The following is a 24,388-nucleotide window of genomic DNA, read 5'->3' as shown; positions in this document are numbered from 1 at the left end:
GAAAAATTAAATTAAAAAAATAACTAACTGAGCCAAGGGTCTAAGGCTGATTGTTCTTGGCCTATAGCATTAGGCCTTTGTGCTCAATCATGGTCCTCTTAGGATGAGGTCTTTATTAGGGTTCTGGTCCTTACCAGACTACACTAAAGCATACAACACCCAGATCCCCTCAGAAGTAATCCTTGAACAACAATGGCCACTCTTTCATCATTATAAGAGCGGAAATTGTGGGGCCGGCTTTTAGGGGGTGGAAGGCAACAGGGCTGGCTACCACATCCTGGGCCAGCCTCTAGTCCTGCTACTTTTTTCTGCTCTGCACAGATGAGGCTGGGCAGCCAAGGACAGAGCTGAAGACCCACCATGGGCCCCACAGTCATTTTCCTGTTCTCCATTGGTGAGTCTCCAGGGTTAGGCCCGGGGAGGGAGGAATATTGTGACATGACCCTTAGCTGGCTGATGCTAAGGGATAGAGAGGAAACATAGGGAGGAGACAGAACTTTATTGGGCAGAGCAGGACCCCATCATCTGGTCAAAGGACTTTTTCTTGGTATTCTGATTAAGGTAGAATTAGAGGTTCAGGGTGTTTGACAAGACCTGAGGAAGGGCCCAGTATGTGCTGCAGGGGAGGCATCTATAACCTGAATTTCTCTTCCAGGGTTCTGCCTGGACAGGGAGATTAGGGCACAGATGGGTGAGTCCTGTCCCCAACCTCCCACTGCCTTCTTTTCCTTCCTTGTCCCAGATAAATTCTGATGTCCATTCCCGGGATAATTGGGGAGGGAAACAGGGAAATTTGCAATGAATGCTAGGGGTGACTCAGGGAGGTGATTCAGAATCCAGAGGTTAAAACAACACAGGGATCAGAGGAATCTCTGGACATCAAATGTGTTTCCTTCTCAGTCACCTTTCGCAGGCCCACCCTCCGGGCTGTCCCAAGTTCTTTGGTCCCCAAGGGAGCAGATGTGACCCTCAGGTGCCAGGGTCGAATGAAGAAAGAAAGTTTCCAGTTATGGAAGGAAGGAAAGCTCAGAGAAGAGAGACATGCATCCTGGCAGCTGGCAGAGTTTGTGCTCAGGAGTGTGGATGTTGTGAGAGATGCGAGAAGCTACAGCTGCTGCTTTGGTCAGAGGCCCTGGTGGTCAGAGCTCAGTGAGCCCCTGAACCTGGTGGTCACAGGTGAGGGAGTGTTGGTATAAACCATCCCTGGTGAGAAGGAGGCCATTCCTGAGAAAAGAGCCCCACATCCCTCTCTGGAGATATGGCTACAAGAGGTGTAAACCCTCAGTCTTTACTACCTGTCTCCCTTAGCATCCTTACCTCCCCAAGGTCTGGGAACCACTGTCTCCCCAGCTTACATTTTGGGAGCAATAATACGGTTCCAAAATATTTCTCCTCAGTAAACCTGTGAGGAGGAGAGCACATGTACCATGATTCCCTTTTAGAGATGGGGAAACTGAGCCCTGGAGAGGAGGTACTTGAGTGGGTCTCTAGCGTCTTGCAAGGACTTCAACCCATGCATCCCACCTGCAAACCCAGGGACCTTTTCCCATCTCCTCAGTTTCCCCTGGTTACCCAGCCAGGAAAACTGGGCTGCTCCTCCCTCAGAGGATACACAGCAGCCTCTGGAAGAAGGGGAACACAGCCTTTCACTGAGAAAACCCGTCTTCTCTAAGGCACAAACTGGGAACATCCACCCTGCCCAGTTGCCTCTCCCTTTATTCCCTTCTTCCCACACTGCATTAGCCTGGAGAGGTGACTCCATCACCTCTCATCATGTCCCACCATTCTGCCTTTGCCCACACAATTCCCCCTGCCTGTGATGCCCTTCCCACCTTTATCTATCTATCTGTCTATCTGTCTATCTGTCTATCTATCTATATCTATCTATCTATATCTATCTATCTATCTATCTATCTACCTATTTATTTTGTGGGGCGATTGGGGTTAAGTGACTTGCCCAGGGTCACACAGCTAGTAAGTGTCAAGTGTCTGAGGCCGGATTTGAACTCAGGTACTCTTGAATTCAGGGCTGGTGCATTATCCATTGCGCCACCTGGCTGCCCCCTTTATTTTATCTATCTGTCTATCTATGTATCTATCTACCTATCTGTCTATGTATCTATGTATGTATCTATCTATCTATCTATTTATTTATTCATTTTTGCCATCCCACCTTTGTCCATCACTTTCATACACATGCTTAAAGGCAGGCTCAAATCCCAGTTTCTCTACCACGTTGTGCCTGATTGCATTCTTGTGGCAATGTCCTTGCCCTTGGCCCGACCAGCATAGTACCTATGCCCATCTTGTGTGGCCACTGTAGCATTTGGGTCCTTCCTCCCACCCCAGGCCACTGTCCTATAAGTCAGTCTGATGAAGGGGGAAGAGCCTGAGGTTGGGAACCAGGGGCAGGAGGTTCAAAGGTCTGCCCCCGCCCCCCAGGTCCTAGGTGGATGACTGTGGGCAAGTCAGCAACACTCTCTGGACCTCAGTTTCCTCTTCAGTGACATGAAGCCCATGGGCTGAATTATCTGAAGTCATTTGAGCTCAAACCCTTGTAATCCATGGGACTGTGAGCTCCCCAAGGGCAGCATGGATGGAGTCTTCCCTTAATCTTTAGACCTCCCATATCACTGAGCAGGAGACATCTGAGAGGTGGGCATTCAGTAAGGCAGGAAAACCAGATTAAACTTAATTCCACATAGAACTGCCAAGAGGAAGCCGCCTGTTTGTCTCCCAGCCCCTGCCCATCCAGGGACACACAGCTCTGCCAGTTTTGCTCTGGCTTCACTGAGGGGTTGCAGAGCAGGGACACAGAAACACAGCAAAGTGAGGAAGCAGGTGGGGATCAGGACTTGGAATCTGGGACTCTGTCTAACCTCCCCCCGCCCCCATCACGTTATTGAGAGGAAAGAGCCTTGCAAACCCCAAGGCTTAAGTGAAAGGACTTAATTGGCCAGGGATGTTCCTTTAGGATCCTGCCTTGGTCCAGCAGGCCCAGGCTTTAGAGCTGACCTTGGCTCCTTGGAGGAGGGGAGAATGGCAGGTGGGCTCAGAACATTTATGAGGGTGTCCCAGGCAGCCCAGGAATCAATCCATGAACAGGCCTAGAAGACGGGGCAAAGGGGCCAGAGATGCTCAGCCCACACTGAACCTGCTCAGCTTTGTTTCAGGGGATGATTAGAAATGTGCAAACCTCAGAGTTTAAGAGAAAGGCCCGAATTTATGAGTGATGTCATATTAATTAGATCCTGTCTCTGTCCAGGAGGCCTAGGCTGTAGGCCCAGAACTGGGTCCCCTGGAGGAGATGAGAAGGGGGCAGGTGGGGCTGGGACCCAGGAGCCATTACAGCACAAGAGATCAGAAGACACCCAGATTAGCTTCCTCCTCACTTCCGTGAGACCTGAGGACACTGGGAAGTACAGCTGTACTTACAGGTGGGGGAGAGCCTCTGCCAGAGGATCAGAGCCCAGTGATACCCTGGAGCTGGGGGTGCCAGGTGAGGGGGGTTTATGGGCCCCACAATGACTCTGAGTATGAGCCCTCTGCTCTCTGCCCAGATAGGGGCCTCACAGAGACAAGGGCATGGTGTCTCCACAGCCAGCTCTGCCCTGGGGCTTGTGAGGACTATGGGGTCTTGGAAGACAGGAGGTATTTCTATTCTGATCTAGAATCTTGGGAAGAAAGGTGGTGGTGGGGACTAAGCTGGGACTGAGAGGAGAGTCACAGAGCCCCAGAACTGAAAGCAGCCTTGGAAGTTTTTGAGGACACACCCTCTCATGACCAATGAGCAAATTGAGGTCCAGAGAGAGGGAAGGACTTGTCCAGGGTCACACAACCAGTGACAGAGCCTGGAAAGGGGCCTGAGCCTTCTCTTTCTTGGACCATGATCTGAACCCAGGTTTAGTCTGAGTCCTGGGTCTGTCTGTGATACCCAAGGGGAAATGTGAGGGGTCATGAGCTTCCAAACCTGGTCTCATCAAAGGCTTGAGGGCATAGGCTGGATGAGCTCCCTGTAATGGGAAAGTCTCCTCAGATTCATAGCTAAATAGAGCTAGAAAGGGCTGACAGGCAGCTCAGGGACTCAGTGGAAACATCTCTTCCTGAGTTCAAATCTGGCCTTAGACAAAAGACAGCTGTGTCATCCTGAACAAGTCACTTTCCCTCTTGGCTTCAGTTTTGTAACCTATAAAATGAGCTGGAGGATGAAATGGAAAAAACATTGAAGTATCTTTACCAAGAAAACACCAAATGGTATTGTGAAGTGTTGATGGCTGGAAAATAACTGAACAACTAAACTGAGACTCACACAGGGCCAGTCAATGGGCCAAGGTCACACAGGGACTCAGGGTCAGAGCAGGGCCTTAACCCAGGTGTCCTGACTCCCAGCCCCCATGTTCTTCCTCTCCCAGGCTCTCTGCCCAAGCCTTCCCTCTCAGCCCTCCCAGGCCTTGTGGTGGAGCCTGGGACACATGTGACTCTCCAGTGCCGGCAGCCCCCTCAGTCATCCCTCTGGGGGGTGACATTCACTCTGCTGAAGGTGGGGACCCCTCAGCCCTTGCAGAGCCAGAGCCCAGCTGGAGCCTCAGCTGATTTTAACCTCCTGTCTGTGAGGGCCCAGGATGCTGGTAACTACAGCTGTGTCTACCAGAAAAGGATGGATCCAAACCTGGTGTCTGAGCCCAGTGAGGTCCTGGAGATCTGGGTGACAGGTGAGGGGGTGTCAAGTTCCCCAAGGCATAAAATCCAGGATAGAGGCTCAAGCCTGAGAGGCAGCCTGGGAAATCTGGGAGGGCATCTTGTTCTGGGATCTTTGACCATCAGGAGGTGGAGGCTGGGACAAGGGTTGAGGGTCCTTACAGAAGGCAAGAAGAAAGATGGAAGGATTGACCACCTCAGGTACTGCTCCAGGCCCAAGGGACAAGAAGAGAAGGAAGAAACCTCTCCCTGTTTCTAGATGGGCCCAGAGAACATCTGAGGTTTAGCATCCTTGTCTTCCTAGGGGATGAGACTTTGGACAAGCTGCTGCTCAGGGAGTTTCTCAGGGACCTCTCAGGCCTTGATCTCCTCTCAAACCCATCCCAACTGTGGAGGGGGCCTTGAGGATCTCTTGTCTCTATTTGGGTTTCTAGATGCACTTCCCAAGCCTTCTCTCTCAGCTTGGCCTGGCCCACAGGTGTCCTCAGGGGCTGACGTGACTCTGCTGTGCTGGGGACGCTCATGGGGTTCTAGGTTTTTTCTGTCCAAAGATGGAGATGAGAAAATCCTGATGAGCATGGATACCACTCAAGATGGTGCCCAATTCTCCTTTTCTCATGTGACCCCTGAGCATTCTGGCATTCTGTCCTAAATTCCAGGCCCATAGGGACCCAGGGTGTGAAGACCCTATACTCTCTGGTGACCCACACATCTCTACCTTGGTTTATGAGTTACTCACCTTAATTCCAAAGGATAAGCCCCCCCCCATCTACCCTGGAGTAGCATTTGTGCCAAACTGTTGAATGCTGGTGGTGATGCGTGGCTGTGGATGGAGATAAGAGGAGAACACACAGGGGCAATTTTAAGGGCAAGGTGAGGGTCCCCTGAAGATAAGGATTTAGAAGATTCTTCTCTCTCTACCCCCCCTCCCCAGGTACAGTTCCCAGTAACACCCTCATCATCACCCTCAGCTGTGTTTCCTTCTTCCTCCTTCTCTGCATCCTCCTGCTGGTTTTGCTCCGCCATGGATCCATCCCCATGGGTGAGACAGATTGAAACCACTTAAGGCTTTAGGGAATAGAGATGGGTAAGGACTGGGACCTTTATTTCATTCTTTGTAATCTTCCCTGACATTGATTCTTTCCTTCCTTTGTTTCTGTCACCAGGATCTTTGCAAGGAGAAAGCCCTAGGAGGTAAGGAGACTCAGCTCCTCTTCCCATAGTCCCCTGTTCATTCTTTCCCATGCAAGCCTGGGCCATCCACACTGGACAGGGTATTTAATGATGAGATGACTTTCCTCAAGCCTCCCAGATTGAACTTTACCTGACTATTTCCCATCTTTCTGCCTACTACAGGAAACTCTGTTGCCTTTGTCTTCCTTGGAGCACCTGCTTGCCCCATAAGTCTCAGACTCCCAGAGAGGAAGCCCTGTGTAAGTTGTCTAGGCAGGGAGTGGGTATGATGATGGCTTCAGGGAGGGGATGGTGGAGGAGAGTACTGTTTGTAGGAGCTGTGGGAATGATGCAATCTTCTCTCCACCTCAGATACAGAAGTGGCCAAGGAGAGATCAAGAAAACCATTGGTGAGTTACCAGATGCTGTTTCCACATGGTGGAACCTGTTACTTCCTTGACCCAAACCTTTCCCAAAGGGCTCTAGACTCAGAGTTGGACAAATTCTTAATTGCTTAGCATTTTTTTTCTTCTAGTCATGCAATGTTGGGCCTCAGAACTTGTAATCCTTTAACTTATTGGGGGTAATTTGTTAAATATTTCAATAACTGTACTTAAGTATCTTTCATTTCCTTTATAATTGCTTGGAATTCTTTTCATGTATTTAAAGAAATGAGAGTGAGAAGGCATCCATATCGCTCACTAGTCAGGTTGCCAAAGCTTTCATGACACACAAATAGATTAAGAACTCCTGCTCCAATGTCACTCACTGTTCCCTCGGCCTGGTATTTCTCCTTCAGATTCTCACAGATGAAGATCCCCAGGTATTAGTGACCTATGCTCAGCTCAACATACATACCTTGGATGAAAAGAAAATTGATTCCACAAAGACACCTATAGAGCCCACCCTTTATGACATGGTGTGCAAGGACTAAGCATTTGGACATCTTTTACAGAACACATTATTTCCCATCCTTTCTTCTCCCATTCTTCCTTCTTGCATCTATTCTCCTTTCCTTCACCCCTATTTCATGTGTTTTCTAATTCATCTTCCTCAGAGTTCCACAGTTGACAAGCCGTGATGCCTATTGGGGTTATACATGTCCAGATTTGTGCAAAAAAGTACATCTATCTATAATGATGGGAAACATATAAGATACATGCAGAGGGGAAAGGGTATAATCATTTCAAAGGGGAAGCCACTGGTAGATGCATTGAAGCTGAGCTCTAAATGAATCCAAGCAAAGTGAAATGCAAATATGATGAAAGATGTCATTCCATACATGGGGGACATCCACTACAGAGACACGAAGGTGTAAGACTATTGTGTACAAGGACAAAAAACATTGACTCTTGTAGCTGTTTCATAGAGTAAGTGAAGAGAAGTATAAGAAGATTGGAAAAGGAAGAATCCCCTGAGGTTTGTCACCTCTCCGCCATCCTCCACTCATCTCTCAAAATCATCCCATGAATCCAGTCTGGTGTCAAACCTGTTTTTCACTTTCATATTTCTTTTATATGTTCCCTTCTCTTCAATCATACAGCTACTACACTGGGGCTCCCCTCACACCAGGACTATTGCAATCTCCTGTTGGTGGGTCTGCCTGTCACCAGCCTCTCCCAGTCCACTCAATCATTCCATCAGCCATCAGGTAGATATCTCTAAAATGCAGCTCTGACTACACTATAGTTGGGCCCTTAATCAATAAAATCTATTTGTTTCCAATTATTTGTAAGAGTAAATTTGAATTTCTCTGTCATTCAAAGTCTTTTGTGACCTCCCCATGACCTTTCAATTCCTCTTACACCTTCTGTCCTCTTACACACTTTAGGTGCAGGTGCCCTTTGTATCCTTTGCTGATATTTGTGTGGTCCAGTACCATTTGGAAACCAACCATTAGTACAGACATTAGTACTTGAAAGTATAATTAATATCACTTTTCTCTACTTACACTGGTGAAAATTTCCACGAGGACACCCAAACCAATCTCTATCAACTTTGTTTATTCCCCACTTCCCTTTGTTTTTCCCTAGAGAATTTTCAAGAATAGGAGCAGGGACTGTTTTGTTTTTGTATCTTTGTATCTCAGGGATCAGTCTGTTAACTGGTAAGGACTAGGCATTTAATAAATATTTGACTGATATTTGGTGTGATTGGTTATTTTGGGTTAGATGGGACCATGTGTTATTTAGGTTGAGATGTCCAAGATGCTCAATACTCACTGACTACCTAGAAAAGGGAGGCATCTGCAGAGAGATAAGGACTCAGCACATGAGATCTGATGAGATCACCAATAGGGGGGATGTCAAATGATGAGAGAAGAGGATCTAGGTTCATTCATCGCTCAAATAAAAGTAGGAGTCTTTTGGAATACAGGCTAGATTGAGAATCCAGGGATGGGCCAGGGAATGATGGGACACAGATAAGGAAAAGAGCCCTCAAGTCTACCCCTGGTCTTGTGAAAATTATTTCCTAATGGTCTTTGTGTAGTTTATATTGTGCAAATTGCTTTTGTTTTACACTAGGGGGTAAAGGAAATATTTTTAATATTTTAAAATTTATTTAGAATATTATTTTCCCCAAATTATATATAAAAACAATTTTAATGTCCATTTTAGAACTTTGTCTTCCAAACTCTCTTCCGCCCTCCCTCTCTACCCACCCTTAAGATGGCAAGTAATTCAATATAAATTATACATGCATAGTCACGCAAAACATTTCCACATTAGTTAGGATGGGCTGTACTCCACTCTCACCTCAGTACAACGGACCTTTCCTACCAACCTTCTAAGCTGTCTTTGGGTGGAAAATGATTTCACCCTGTCCTTTTGTGGATTCTGCTCCTTGTTAAGGGCTAAGATTCTAGCTAAACTGTCTAAAATATCTAATGAGTGGTCGCCAATAAATTATAAGCTTTAGCAAGAGTTAGACTTTTAAGCATTTATTAAGGAGAATAAGAATTTGGTAAAGAGAGAGAGAAAGGCCTAGATTCCTATCTATTAAAGGGAGAGCACATTTCTAGCTCTGCTCTCCACCAGAGTCCAAAGGAAAGAGCACGAGACTGAGCGCCAGTCTCTTCCTTCCTCCTCCCACTCGCCCGCGTCACTTCCTTTTCCCAAAGAAAAGACTCCTGGTCTTGCCCTCAAAGACCTTCACTTCATGGGTGGAACTCTTCTACAGTAAGTCTCCAGCAGGTGGCGTCATTCCAATCGTTACATCCTCCAGGAATTGTCTTATGGCATTACTTGAAGGCATTTGGAGGCATCTTGGGGAGTCACTGCCTTTTTTCCACCATCTTGGCTCCTCCCCAAGGAAAGATTCTTTATATTTTTTTTCTAATTATTTTGAATTTAGAGATACAACCACACATCAAAAATCAGAGAACTTCCATATGCCCCAAAAAAGCACAAAAAGAAGCTTGTGTATGAGTCTGTGAATGAATATTTATTGACTTTGACTTTTAAATATATGTATATGTGTATATGTGTATATGTGTACATGTATTGTAACGATTAGAATGACACCACCTGCTGGAGAATTACTGTAGAAAAGCTCTGCCATGAAAGGAAGGTCTTTGAGGGAAAGACCATGCATCTTTTCTTTGGCGTCAGGAAGTGACGTTTGCTGGTAGGAGGAGGAAGGGGGAGCTGGGCGCTCTGCCTCTCTCTCTCTTTCAGAGGACGCTGGTGGAGAAGGGAGCTAGAAATGCACTCTCCAATATATTCGGTGGCATGGACATATATTCCATCCACCTATTTTAAGCCTGGCATACTGCATGGACAGTACATATTGCTCAAGTGTGGGAATGCTCATATCCCATCATTTCTCTGTTCTTTTATGGTAACCCCCATGATTATCTCAGGTGTCATGATAAATACAGTGTTGAATTTGGCCTTGACATCTGTGACCAATTATATTAGATTTTTAAATTTCTCATAATGGCATGAGGATAATTAGGCACATGATGCAAAAAATGATGAAACAAAGATAAAAATTATTTTAAAAAATTAACATCACAGCAATTGTCTTCTCAATGACCCTCTATAAGGGGGGACTATAGTAATATTAGTTTTAAAGAATATTTCAATTTCTGTTTTATTATATGTTTCATGTGTAACAACTAAGATTCTGAATTCCCTTAGACATGTTTTTGAGAACTTTCATTGTTTGATTTGATTATTGACAAAGCTATTTTAAAGTTGTGTTAAGCTCAATTTTGTAGGAAATTTTCCTGGCTGATTACCAGCATCCACACATCAACCCCTGAAAAGATTTCCATTCCACAACTACACCTAGAGGACATCTGAGAAAAGACTTTCAGAGACTTTAAATTAACAATTTTGTTTTGTTGTTGGTTTTTTTTTTCTTTTTCTCTTTCTGTTATAATATACACCATCTGTTACATGTACTCTCTGCAGAGGCCCTCCCTTTGCAAGACCAATGTCAAAGCGCCGGTTCATGAGGACAAAAAAAATCACCCCTTTGGACAAAACTTTCCTCTCTCCTGTACAAAAAATAATTATTCATAACTATAACTAACCTGGAAAATTATATATAATTGGATTTATTAAAAATTATGATTACATGAAAAATGATAAATTTAGAAAAATTATAATTGGGGCCATAAGTCCTGCCGCGGTCGCCATTCAAATGTTAGAATATTTTTGAATTGACTAGCCTAATTTGGGGGGCTAAAGCTGACTGGAGGACTAATCTGGGACTTGTGACTATTTGGCTATCTGACTGCGTTTAATTTAATGTGGGCCGTTGATAAAGTTCCACCACACTGCTCCCAAACGGATAAACTAAAGATTAAGAAGGCTCTTAACTAAATAATCAAAGCAGACTCTATTCAAGAGATACTATTTCAATTTAGGAATACAGGGAAATAAAGTACAACCTGACTGTTTTCCTGCGGTCTCTTTCCACTGCGTCTCTTTCGCACCTGCTGCGCTTGGAACTTCTTGAATACAATAAGGGCCTTAGCCGCCTCTGGCCTCAGGGCATGTTACACTTTCCCTAGTTTGTATTAAGGCCTGTAACCTTCTGTCTGTCTACTCTGTCAGTTTGCCTTTCGGCCTCTCTTTTGCCTGCTCCTTGTCCTTCTCACCTTCTCTTGCGTCCTTGTAGCCCTGTCTCTAGTCTCCAATCTTTACCGTCTCCTCAGCCGTCTCTTGACCTCTTCTTGTCTGTCCGAACCCCTGAGTCTTGTCTATTTAGTCCGTCCTCAGCCTGTCCTCTAGTCTGTCCTTCTTTATCTAGTCCGTCTCCTTCCTCATCTCCTTCCTTTTTCTATCTAACTCCTAGGTCTATATATACCTTTTTTTCTCTCCACTCAAATCTAGGGGTTTCCTTCGCCCCCACAGACCAAGCTAATCCGCCAGCCAGAGTTACAGCTGGTGGGGGAGGGGGGGTGCTCTCGAGCCTTATGACTCAGCACAGGCCATCCAGGATCCTTCAGATAGCTCCACTCAGGTTGGAGGGAGCTGGGGGCTTTTTTTTTCCCCCAGCTGTCTGACCTGGCGTCTTGTATAGTCCACAGGGCTTTTTTGCTCAGCTGAAGCTGAGGAGGAGGGGGAGAAACCCTGAGGGCCTAAGGCTTTCTAATCTCAGCCTAAAGGTAGGGTCCCCAAATCAAAATAAATTTCCACACTCCCTTTTCTATATTGTTATTAACATATTGTTAGTTAGCATAGGCTATTATATTCTGTTATTTTTGACTGTTTCATCAAGGAAATGCCCCATTTCTTGAAGAAACAAAGCAGGGACTGTAACAATTGGAATGATGCCACCTGCTGGAGACTTACTGTAGAAAAGCTCTGCTATGAAAGGAAGGTCTTTGAGGGCAAGACCAGGAGTCTTTTCTTTGGTGTCAGGAAGTGACGTTTGCTGGTGGGAGGAGGAAGGGGGAGCTGGGCGCTCTGCCTCTCTCTCTTTCTTTCAGAGGACACTGGTGGAGAAGGGAGCTAGAAATGTGCTCTCCCTTTAATAGATAGGAATCTAGGCCTTTCTCTCTCTCTTTACCAAATTCTTATTCTCCTTAATAAATGCTTAAAAGTCTAACTCTTGCTAAAGCTTATAATTTATTGGCTACCACTCATTAGATCTTTTAGACAGACTAGCTAGAATTTTAGCCTTAACAGAATATACACATGCACACATAAATGTATACATACACATAGGCATGTGCATGTGCATGCACACATGCATATATACATAATACAAATATATACATATATGCACATATATACATATGCACATACACAAACATATCTCTATCTCTACCTCAATCTATCTCTCTATTTTGTACTTTGGGTCTATTACTTCTTAGTCTAGATTTGGATTCCATGTCTCATCAGAGGTCCTCTGAAGGCAGACTTAGTACATTCTTTAGAATTCTTCAGATTTTCAAAGTTGTTTGTGTTTATGATACTGTTGTCCTCTCAGATGTTATTTTCTTGATTCTGCTTCCTTGACTCTGAATCAGTTTATATTACCCAGGATTCTCTGAGAATTTTCATCTGCAGTGTCATATGATGCAATGTCATTCCATTATTTTTATTTACCATAATAAGCACAGCCAGGCACTAATTGTCTAAAGGAAAATCTAGGATACCTCCTTAGATTTTTGTTCTTTTCTTTTCTTTTTTTCCTTTTTAATCCCTTCTTCAGGATTTGAAAGTTGACTTTACTATTCAATAATTCCCCCTTGTTCTGATCCTCCCTCTTAACCATCTCCACCCCAATCCTTGCTAATTTCCAAATTAAATTATCTTCATGGAAAGAAAAATTGACTCCAGTGGAATTGATGTGGACCCAGAGAAGGAAGGAACATAGAAGAGAAAAAGAACAAGGCCAAGGTCAGATCATGGGGGAGGTGGGCAGAGGGGTGAAAGCATCATCTGGTACAATGGACCACCTAGGTGGGGAGATAGCCCTGGATTTCAGCTGAGTTAGACATTGGAGGCAGTAAGTAAACAACTGAGTAGTATCTTACCAAGCAGGTCTTGTAAGTCTATGTGTGATAAACTATGAGACCATGGGGAACAGGCCTTTCCAGCAGATGCAGTGAGATCACTGGTAAGAAAACATGATTAGAAGATCAGCTTAAAACAGTACAGGAACACACTCCTGCTCATGCTCTTGGGGATTCAGCCATGCTGGCCATCTCCACCCTCACAGACATATTTCAGTTCCCATGGCAGTGCAAGGATATGTCACTCATACTTTGGGCTTCTTCTCCAGAGGGAAGCTACTACTTCTGGTGACAGGCATAGTTCATGGGTCTGTCCTCCCTTCTACCATAGCTCATGAGCCCTTGTTTGTGTTCTTTCCCTTCTAACAATTAATTAATAGAAAAAGAAAGTTAAAGAAAATTATTTCTTCTCAGATGACATGCCAGGAACAATAATTGTCGATCATGCCCCTCATATCCCTAAGGAACACTTTCCCAGAAACACTAGCCCAATCCATGGGAAGGGGGCATAGGATTAGAGCTGGATGGTAGAGAAGCACCTATGTGGATGTGTATATGAGTGAGTATAAATTATTATATACATACTTCTGCTTATCAATTCTTTAGACAATTTTGGTTTTCAAGGAGCTGTTTTCTTCCTTAATTTTTTATGTCTCCCATAGGCAAATTAGAAAAGGACAGAATACTTTTTATGTCATAGTAAACTATATTTATATAATATTTTAAAGGGAGATTTCCTTGCAAAACACCCACAAGGTTGATTATTGCAACAAGAATAATAGCTAATATCTATGTAGTACCTTATACCTGACAAAGAATTTTCTTCACAATAGCCCAGCAAAGTTAAGTACCACCACCACCACCATCCGCATCATCCATCCTCATCTTACTTTGCTCTTGCCTCTGATTTAGTTTTGTTCCCCAATTATTATTGCTGTTTCCCTCCATCATATTTGCTCCCCATGATATTTACTCTATTTTCTATCTTATTATTATTTCCCTCCTCAAAAGTGTTTTGCTTCTGACTTCCCTACCTCAATCTTCCCTCCCTTCCTTCACCCTTTCCCCCTTATACCCTTCCCCTCCCACTTTCCTGTAGGCCAAGATATATTACTATACCCACTTGAGTGTTTATGTTATTCCCTCTTTGAGCCAATTCTGAGCCATTCACTCTCTCTTTCCCCCCCATCTTCCCCTCTTCTCCATTAGATTTTTCTTGCTTCTTTTATGTGAGATATTTTACTCCATTCCACAGCTCCCTTTCCCTGTCTCCCAGTTCAATTCTCTCACCCCTTAATTTTATTTATTTCTTTTTTAAAAAACAAAGTGACTTTTTTTATTCCATAAATTATTTATTGGTGGACTATGGGCTACAGATATTTGATGGAGAGAAGATTTTATTGGTCTTTCAATTCCTTCAGTCTTCTGATGGCGGATTTGACTGTAACTGCAGAGGTGGTATTATAGGTCCATACACAACCAGCTACTGTTTTCATACAGGATCCACAATGCCAGATACCCACAGCCCATCTCTTCATTTTGGTCTTGCCACAGAAGGAGCAGGTATACTTGGCCTGCTGGCTAATTTCAATTTTCTTCACCATTTTTCTGAGGGATGCACCATAACGTGTTCCATATTTACCAACAATTCTGACCTTCTTGGTGCATTTAGCCATGTTGCCAATCATGGGCCCAGAACTTGAAGAGGCCCCTTAATTTTATTTTAAAGATGTCATCATGGGGCAGCTAGGTTACACAGTTGACAAAGTACCAGCCCTGGACCCAGGAGGCCCTAAGCCCAAATCTGGCCTCAGACACAAGCCACTCATTAGCTGCTCAACCCTAGGCAATGCATTCCACCCTGACTGCCCTCATCACCTACCCCACTACCATTAACAAATGGTAACTTGTTTCCCTGATTTTAGAGTTTTACTTATCACTTGCCTTTTCATCCTTGCTGTCATCTAATTATTTAATTTTTCCCCTCTCTTTACACCTCAGCTAAATAATTCAGGTTTATCCCATTCCTCTGCTGACTTTCAAATTCTTTTTTTCTATTACTTAAAATTTTTATTTATGTACATCTAAAATATGATAAATTTCCCCCATTCTCTTCATCATTTAAGAATAGAAATTAATTGATGGCACAGTAATGTTTTGTGCCAAATGTTTTTAGTCTTTCACTGAATAAATACACATTTTCAGAAAGCTAATACCTTTATCTATTTGCTATCAACTGATAATATGGGGACAGACTGATGGGGACTCATGAAATAGTAGAAATAGGAGAAATCTCTTCCCCCAAAACCATACCTCTATACTGCTTATGTTCCCCAAATTCTCTGGTAGCATTTAGGGACTTGAAATATTCTTTACTCCCTTTCACTTCCAGATTCTTCTAACATTATTCAGTAATTCTTCTCCTCTGAGATTCACAATATCCAAATCATTTTCTCAACTCAACTCTGATTGCCCTTCTTTATTAATTAACAAAATATTCACCTTCTTCAATGTATTTAGTCCTCTCAGTCTTCTTCTTGTTCCCACTTTCTCTAGTCTAAAAAAATAAGGTAAGAAAGTGAGAAGACATCCCTATCACACTGTTCTGCAAAGGGGAACTCTATGAGTTTGGTACATTGCACATATTTTCAGACTTCTATAATGCATGAACTAGGTTTGCTACTTTACTTCATCTTTTTTTCCCTTTTTCCCCTAAAAAATATCATTACTTTTATGGGAAGATGTTCTATGAATGTGAAGTAGAGAAGGCATACTGGAAGAAATTCTGAGGACATAAAAACTCAAAAATACAAATAAAATATAATTTAAAAGAGTGATGTCCCTCACTCTTTAATTAACCATGCTTAATTTACCTCAGTTATTTTAACCTATTCATATATGGAATAATCTTCCATTTTCTGACTTTAAGCACGTCACTATAATTTCCTGGGCTCCAGTTTCCTCATCTATAAAATGAAGAGATTGGAAGAGATCACCACTAAGCTCCCTTCTATCAGTAGATCCATGATCTGTGATCATTTAGATCATCTCAAATGGGATTTTCTTTAATTTATCCACATTCTTCCTATAGGATCACACTCACCACTGAATATACTCTGGATGTGGTCTGACATAGGTGACATAGGCAAGGTACAGTAACACTATAACAGCCTGTGTTCCAAAACCACTTCTTGAAATATAAATGACGATCTCAGCAGTGTTTGGGGTTATTGTCTCACCACATTGTTTACATCTCAAGTTTCCACTCATTAAAACCACCAGATCATTAGATTAAAAATTGACAGTGATGTCAGTAATCTGATAAATGTGTGTGTGTGTGTGTGTGTGTAATTATGCACGTATATCTGTATTCATATAGGGATATATTTTTTGTTCAGACCATCTGTTATGTCTGTAATGCACTACCTCTTGATCTTTGCCTCACAGTGTTCCTCCATTTATTCAAGGCCCTACTCACTCACATTCTTTGAGTCTTTCCTGATTCCCCAGCCCCTAATGCCTTCCCTCTCACATAAGCATGTATCTACTCACATGTATATGTTTATTTTACATTAAGCCTATGTCTATTTACTCTACATAATCATAGCCCTATGTAGATGTTGTCTCACCTGAAAGAAGAGAAGATCTATGGTAACCTTTCTGTCTTTGAATCCCCAGGAGTTAACTTACAATCTGGTCAATATCTCATGCTTAATCAATGTTTGTGATTGCTATGGACAAGATAGGACTGATGACCATTAAATAGCAGGAGTTCGGGGCAACAAAACCCTACAAGAGTTGGTGCTAAACCAATGATGTAACTCATTAGAAGTCAGGAAAACTAGATTTCAAAACCTGCCATAGACATTTATTAGCTGTGTGAACCTGAGCAAGTAACAAGCTCCCTTTACTTCCCTTTTATCATCTTTAAGATGGGAATTATATAGAAAGTACCTCCCATGTTGTCAGGAGGATCAAATAAGAAAATAATAGTAAAATCCTTTGCAAAGCTGAAGATGATATAGAAATGATAGCCACTGTTGTGGTTTTTGTTGTTATTGTGGTTGTTGTTACCATTTTTATTTACCCCAAGAGAGCAGAAAATGAGACATGTCAAAGTCATACCACATATGAAACATGTGCTAAACAACCAGGTGACCAATGGGTGTGAGGTTGAATCCTATTGGGCCATGGTATAAGGCCTTTGGCCCATTCTTGGTCTTTCCAGGGTAAATTTTTTTGTTTTTGTTTTTGTTTTTATGGGGGACCCAGTCATTTCCAGGAAAGTCCTGGTATTTTTGTCCTTGATTCCCTTCAGGGGCCTTCAGAACTACATATTCATAACACAAGAACACCCTGATCCCCTCAGTGCTAAGCCTTGAAGGACTATGGTCCTTCTTTGAGGAGTATAAGGGGAAAAAATTGTGCTGCCTGGGTTTGGGGATGTGAGGCAGTGGGGCTGGCATCCTGGGTCAGCCAATAGTCCTCCTACCTTTTTTCCTCTGTCCAAGTGAGGATGGGAAGCCCAAGACAGAGCTGGAGACCCACTATGGGCACCACAGTCAGTTTCGTGCTCTTCATGTGGGATAAAAACTGGAAGCCCAAAATATAAATAAAAATGTTTATTGTTAAAAAATAATAGTCAAAATTACTTATTTGTCCAGTCATAATTAAAACAATGTCACTGTTATTGTATACAATGTTCTCTTGTTTTTGCTCATTTCACTATATTATTTTGTGTAAGTCCATGTTTTTTCTAAAATCATTGAGCTCATCATTTCTTATACCACAGTTGTATTCCATCACAATCATATACCACAAGTTCTTCCCAAATGATGGGCATTCCTTCAATTTTGAGTTATTTTCCACCATGAAGAGAGTTTCCATAAATATTTTAGAATGTATTTTTGTTTTTCTTTTTTCTATAATCCACTTTGGAAATAGACAAAGTAGTGGAATTTCTGGGTCAAGGCATATAGGTAGTTTGATAATGGGGGGGGGGGACAGGAGGCAGCTAGGTGGCGCAGTGGATGAAGCACTGGCCCTGGATTCAGGAGTACTTGAGTTCAAATCCGGCCTCAGACACTTAACACTTACTAGCTGTGTGACCCTGGGCAAGTCACTTAACCCCCTTTGCCCTGAAAAAAAAAATAATGGGGGGAGACATAATTCTGAATTGTTCTCCAAAACTGTTGAACCAGCTCACAATTCCACCAACAATGAATTAGTGTCCCAGATTTTCAACATCCCTTATAACAGTTTTCTATTTCTCCTTCGATCACTGTAGCCAATCTGGTATATGGAAAATAATATCTTGAGGTTGTTTTAATTTGCATTTTTCTCATCATTAATGATTTAGAGTACTTTATATGAGCATAAATTGTATCAATTTCTTCATTTGCAAACTCCTTGTTCATATCTTTTGACCATTTATCAGTTGGGGAATGATTCATATTCTTACAGATTTGAAAATTTTCAGTATATATTTGAGATATGAGTTCTTTTTCTGAGAAGTTATCTATAACTTCTCCCTAATATTCTGCTTTTCTTCTGTTCTTGCCACATTTGTTTTATTTGTAGAAAAACTTTTAATTTTAATGTAATCAAAATTATCTATCTTACACCTTACTTAATTCTTTATCTCTATCCATTTATTCATAAATGGTTTACTGTTCTACAAGCTTGATACTAACTAAATATGTTCCACTTTCTTTTTAAATTTCATTTGTGATATATAATTAAATATTATACATATATCAAACTTAGATATAATATACTCATACACATATATATGACATATAATGTATATTTTCTATGTTATTCATTTAGATATATCTAGATATATTCTAATACATATAACTTAGTATTTTAAATCCTTCCTCTTTTTTATAAACAGGAAGCTTTCTTTTAGTATATGGTGTGAGATGTTGGTCTATACCTACTTTCTGCCATACTGTTTTCCAGTTTTCCCAGCAGTTTTTGTTAAATCTTTGTTAAATAATGAGTTTTTGTTCCAGAATCTTGGATCTTTAGTTTTATCATTGTGAGAATTAGAGTGCCACCAACCTGCTGAGAAAGACATTGCAGGGAAGTTTTGCCCTGAGGAGAAAGCATGAGGTGACCTTTCTGGGGTTTTGAAGGTCGGATTGGCATCCCAAAGTTCCCTGGTATCCAGAAGTTACATCTATAGAACTGCCTGCAGTCATGTCAATCAAAGTTATCAGCCAATTAGCTTGGAGCTGTGTGTGTGTGTGGACAGCCCTGCTTCCTGTTTCACAGAAGGCTTCTGGGAGAAGTGGCAGAGGAGCATGGTCGTTTCATGCAGGAACCATCTGTTGGCAGCAGGAGAGATTCACACTCTTAGATAGCTAAATGAAGGCTGCTTTACCCCTCTCTATATACTTTAATAAATGCTTAATGCTCAAAGACTGGTGCTATAGCTTCTAATTTAAGGCAACCATTCATTAGATATATATTTTTTTTTTGGTGAGGCAATTGGGGTTAAGTGATTTGCTCAGCTAGTAAGTGTTAAGTGTCTGAGTCCGGATTTGAACTCAGGTCCTCCTGAATACAGAGTCGATGCTCTATCCACTGTACCACCTAGCTGCCCCCATTCATTAGATTTTAAAGATCACAGCTAGAATTTTAGGCCTCATAGTTTTGGCAAGCCAGCCAGGAGAATGCTGAACCCTTTGATCTTCTGATCTTCCAGTTTGGTAAGAAATTTTCCCCATTTTCACATGTGCCTGCCCCTTTAAATTCTCAATTGTGTTTCTCTTACCTGCTAAGTACCTAAGTACCTCTTAAGTACCCTTTTTCTAATTTTAGCCTCCTATTTCCACTTGTCTCTCCTTTTTATGATTTCTAATGGATCAAAAAAGCCTCCTGAGTTTTAGCGTCTTAAGCTTCTTTTCCTGGTTGTTCACCCAGGTCAGGATTGACATGTGTTTATACTTGTTCCTTATGAATTTGAATGTTTTATTCCTATTTTAATTTTTATTCTTACTTTTCTTTGTGTTATAGTGGGAAATTTTTGAATTACAAAAAGGGGACTGATAATGCATACCACATAGTTCTGGGGCCCCCCCTTGAGAAAATAATCACAGCATGGGACTTATATAAGCTCATATAACCAAACAAATGGTTAGAGAATGGATCTTTTGACCACTTAACACTGAAAACTCTACAAATGATCCTGCACTTTGAGTCCTCCAAAGATTTAACTTATTGGAACCTCTGGAATGTAGCAAGTAAGGAATTGACCAAAAAGAGGGAAAAAGAGGGGGAATCCAAGCCTGAACTTGAATGCAAGTCTGTCTCTCAGGCTGAAACATCAACCAAGGAAATAAAAAAGGAAAAAAGAGAAAATTCATGTGTAGAGGAGACAGGGAGGATAAAAATCCTTCCCTTTAAGAGATCCCCACCCAATATAAAAGGGGTATTGTAGTGAAGCTCAGGCAATATATACCTTTTGGCCCCAAAGATTTAACTTTATGGAAATGAGAAATTCCTAAATTTGATGAGGATCCCACAGCAGTTATCATCCAGTTTAGGGCAATTTTCAGAGGATATCAGCCCACTTGGAATGATGTTAATGATCTCATGGAAACAATATTATCCCCAGGGGAAAGAGCTGATTTAATAGCTGCAGCAAATTCCTTGGAAGCAATGGGTAAAGTTGACATTGGATGGCCTGTAGAAGGCCCTGACTGGGATCCCAATATCCCTATGCATTTTGATATGTTGAAAGATGCAAGGGAAACATTGTTGAAGGCAATGGAATCCTGTGCTAGGAAGACTGATAACTGGCAAAAATTTATAGATAAAGTTCAGGGACCTGATGAAAGACCTAACAGATTCTATGACCGGTTGTGTAAGCATGCCAGGCAATATGCTAGACTAGACCTATTAGACGCTAGAGATGCCCATATTATCTGTTCTCATTCTATACACCAGTCTTTACCAGAAATATGGAAATATTTTGAAAGGCAGTGTCCAGGCTGGAGTAGTTTGAGTCCTGACAGACTTAAAGAAATAGCAACATATATTTATGAAGGAAATGAGAGGGAAGAAAGGAACAGACAAGGCACTTTAGCTCCACTACAGGAAACAATGAGGCAGCGAGGCTGCGCAGTTGAGAATCACTATCAACCCCAGTATCTCTATCAACCCCCTAAATTTTGCTATTACTGCAATAAACAAGGACACTTTATGTGGTTTCATAGGACTATGATACGAGAACAGAACCAAAACAGATATAGTTTCTTTCAGAGGAATACAGAGAGGCAGAACCAAAATAGATATAATTTCTCTCAGAAGAGTACAGAGAGACAGAACCAAAATAGACATAGATCTTTTCAGGGGGCTACAGACAGATGGACACAAAACAGACCCTTTCAGAGAGATGTAGGTGAGCAGAATGAAAACAGTTACAGGCTCTCTCAAAGGGGTACAGATCAGAGAGATATAGAGGATTGATGGTATATGGGGGGAGGGGGTGAGAGGAAAGATTTTACCTTTCCAGACCCTGGAATTTTTAGCCCTCTTGTGCCAGTACATTCCCCTCTCCAAAGTAAGGAATTCCATGTAACCCTTAGGGTTGGAGATACTTATTATGATAGTTTATTAAATACAGAAGCCTCAAGATCAGTCCTAGTGAGCAAACCTGACCCTGAATGTACACCTATTGGATCTCTAAATGTAGTTGGTATTTCAGGAAAAGCCCAATCAGTTGCAAAATTAACCCCTTGCATAGTGAATCTGGGCCCATTAACATTAGAACATTCATTCCTACTTATGCCTGACTATTGCTAATGGAGAATTTATTAAAGATCTCCTATCTGCCTTAAAACTCCCATCTGCCTTAGCTATTGTTCATTGTCCTTCTCGTACTGGAAAAAGCGATCCTGTTTCAAAAGGGAATGAACAAGCTGCTGCTGCTGCTAAGCTTGCTGCTTTGGAAGCCCCAGAACATGTATTTAATCTTTCTTCTGATGATGATATTTCCATTTCTCTTATGATATGTCTGAAGTAGAGAAGTGGAAAAAGAAATTCAAGGCTAAAGAAGTCAGTGGGGTCTGGGTGACTCCAGAAGGGAAGCCACTTCTCCCTTGGAGCTTCTCTCATCAGGTATGCCTCTCTATTCACAGAAAATGCCATTTTGGCACACAAGGAATTGTGGACTCAGTAAAAAGGGTTTGGATTGCCCCTGGAGTCACTAATGTGGCCTCCAGGGTTTATGCCTCTTGTTCAGTCTGTCAGACTTATAATCAACATGCTCTCTGGGCTAAAGTTTATGGAGGGCATCCTTTAGCATATACACCTTTTGAGCATCTACAAATTGATTATATCACAATGCCTAAGGCAGGAAATTATAAGTTTTGTCTTGTTATAGTTGATCAACTCACTCAGTGGGTAGAAGCTTTTCCATGTTCCCAAGCCATAGCTGCCTTTGTTGCCAAAACCCTTCTTAAAGAGATTGTTCCTTGCTTTGGCCCACCAGCCCACATTGATTCTGACAGAGGCACACATTTTACTGATTCTGTTCTATCACAAATTTACTCTTTCTTGGGATTTACTCCAAAAATTACATACACATTACCACCAACAAAGCTCAAGCCAGGTAGAATGTATGAATAAAGAGCTTAAGAGCATGATTGGCAAATTGTGCACTGAAACTCATTTGATGTGGACCAATATTCTCCCCTTGGCACTGTTCTATTTGTGCAGCAGGCCAAGAGAATTACATATATCACTTTATGAGATGCGTTTTGGCCATCCTCCTATCCAAGCAAAACCTTTTCCCCCAGTATATCATTGGTGGGGGGAGATACCTCTGTGGCTTCCTATATACAGGAATTACAAACCTGGCTACGTGAACTCCATGAGGCAGGGACAACAGGACAGGCTGGCCCCTTGGACTTCTCCTTACATGATTTGAAACCAGGAGACAGTGTATATATCAAAAATTTTCAGAGGACTAGTGGGACCCAGCCAGCTTGGGAAGGTCCTTTCCAGGTATTGCTAACAACTCCCACTGCCATCAAAATCAGAGAGAAGGACTCTTGGATCCATTGCTCCCACATAAAACTAGTACCAGCACATGTAGACCATTGAATTTCATGGTCTCTTATTCTTCCATGTGTATTTTATTCTATTCATCTATCTCTCCAATGTTGAACCAATGCAAGATGGTTGTGATTCTCTGGGTGTATCATGCTCCCATATTCTAAATGGTTTGTTTTTTTTCCAACTGGTTATTTGATCAAATTCTAGAAAGTATTTCCCTGGCAAATTGGTTGCCATGGTAAGTATAAATTAATTATAGAAGTATTATTTTTGATAAGCATATTTTTAAAAAGAGGGGAACATTTGCAAAAGTTTTTTCATATTCCTGTAATCAAATTTATTATTGCCATAAATAGGGACATACTTTGCAAAATAATAATATGTGATTTGGAGATTTTACATATTGAAATTTAAAAAATGTTCTAGACTTAAAAAATTAATTTTTAAAAAGTCAGTTCAAATGTTACATAGGGATTTCTTTTTTATGTTATTACGACTACATTTTGAACTCAATAGTATGGGCTTATTTTTGTAGAGATTCTTATTCTTTTAAGATTGTGTTTTAACTTGTATTAAAATATGTTCTGATTTTTTACAAAAGTAATTGTATACTTAGTAAAAAAAGTCATTTGGAATTATTGCATAATTGTATATTATATTCTGTGTCAAGGCACATTCACATTTTTCGCAATCATTATTATCCTCAACTTTAAAATCCATATGAGACTTTCATTATGGGAATTTATCATTTAAGACATTAATTGCCTTCATTCTGAGTTACCAGATGCCAGTTAGCCAAGATGCCAGCCAATCACAAGAGGAATACATACAAGAGCAGACATTGAACTGTCACATGAAGGGAGACATGCATGAATCCAGGCACTGCATTGCCTTGGTAAAGGCTGAGAAAACAGCTATTGGCAAGCGTCGAGGTTGGATTTTCTTGGTTTAATTTTCCCCCACATGGCACCAGGTGTCCAGGCTTTGCCATCTCATTTGACACCTGACTTCACTTCTCTCTCCTATATGCCTGATGTCATGGACATCTCAATCCTATGCATCTGATTAAGCCTGACTCAGTTATTTCTCTGTTCTTTTATGGTAACCCCCATAATTATTTCAGGTGTCATGATTAATACAATATTGGATTTGGCCTTGACATCTGCTACCAATTATATTAGATTATTTAATTTCTCATAATGGCATGAGGACAATTAGGCAGATGATGCAAAAAGTGATGAAACAAAGATAAAAATATTTTCTAAATTAATGTCACAATTGTCTTCTCAATTTATCTTCTACAGGGGGGGAGTGTAGTAATATTAAGTTTTAGAGAAAGTGTAGAAATATTAAGCTTTAGAGAATGTTTCAATTTTGCATGAATCACAATGGGGAGTGTGAGAATTGGAGCACCACTAACCTGCTGAGAAAGACATTGCAGGGAAGTTTTGCCCTGAGGAGAAAGCATGAGGT

The 24,388-nt window shown here is 41.6% G+C and overlaps 3 protein-coding genes across 3 annotated transcripts in view; 1 reads left to right on the top strand and 2 right to left on the bottom strand.

Moving 5' to 3' along the window:
- The window catches only part of LOC122748371 (zinc finger protein 850-like), a gene marked incomplete at its 3' end in the record, with an annotated part of 465,756 nt that overhangs the window by 72,691 nt on the left and 368,677 nt on the right, over window positions 1-24,388 (bottom strand). The gene's annotated exons all lie outside the window — the stretch shown is intronic.
- On the top strand, window positions 361-6,805 carry LOC122748370 (T-cell-interacting, activating receptor on myeloid cells protein 1-like). Its single transcript, XM_043994016.1, has 7 exons — window positions 361-394; window positions 901-1,176; window positions 3,266-3,499; window positions 4,413-4,712; window positions 5,633-5,740; window positions 6,244-6,281; window positions 6,671-6,805. Exons 1-7 carry the CDS (start codon window positions 361-363, stop codon window positions 6,803-6,805), a joined length of 1,125 nt encoding a protein of 374 aa, XP_043849951.1.
- On the bottom strand, window positions 14,245-14,523 carry LOC122746610 (60S ribosomal protein L37a-like). Its single transcript, XM_043992356.1, has one exon. It carries the CDS (start codon window positions 14,521-14,523, stop codon window positions 14,245-14,247), a length of 279 nt encoding a protein of 92 aa, XP_043848291.1.

The sequence above is a fragment of the Dromiciops gliroides genome, chromosome 3 (assembly GCF_019393635.1).
Source record: "Dromiciops gliroides isolate mDroGli1 chromosome 3, mDroGli1.pri, whole genome shotgun sequence".
Classification (NCBI taxonomy): domain Eukaryota; kingdom Metazoa; phylum Chordata; class Mammalia; order Microbiotheria; family Microbiotheriidae; genus Dromiciops; species Dromiciops gliroides.
This window is presented reverse-complemented; position numbering and strand designations above follow the sequence as displayed.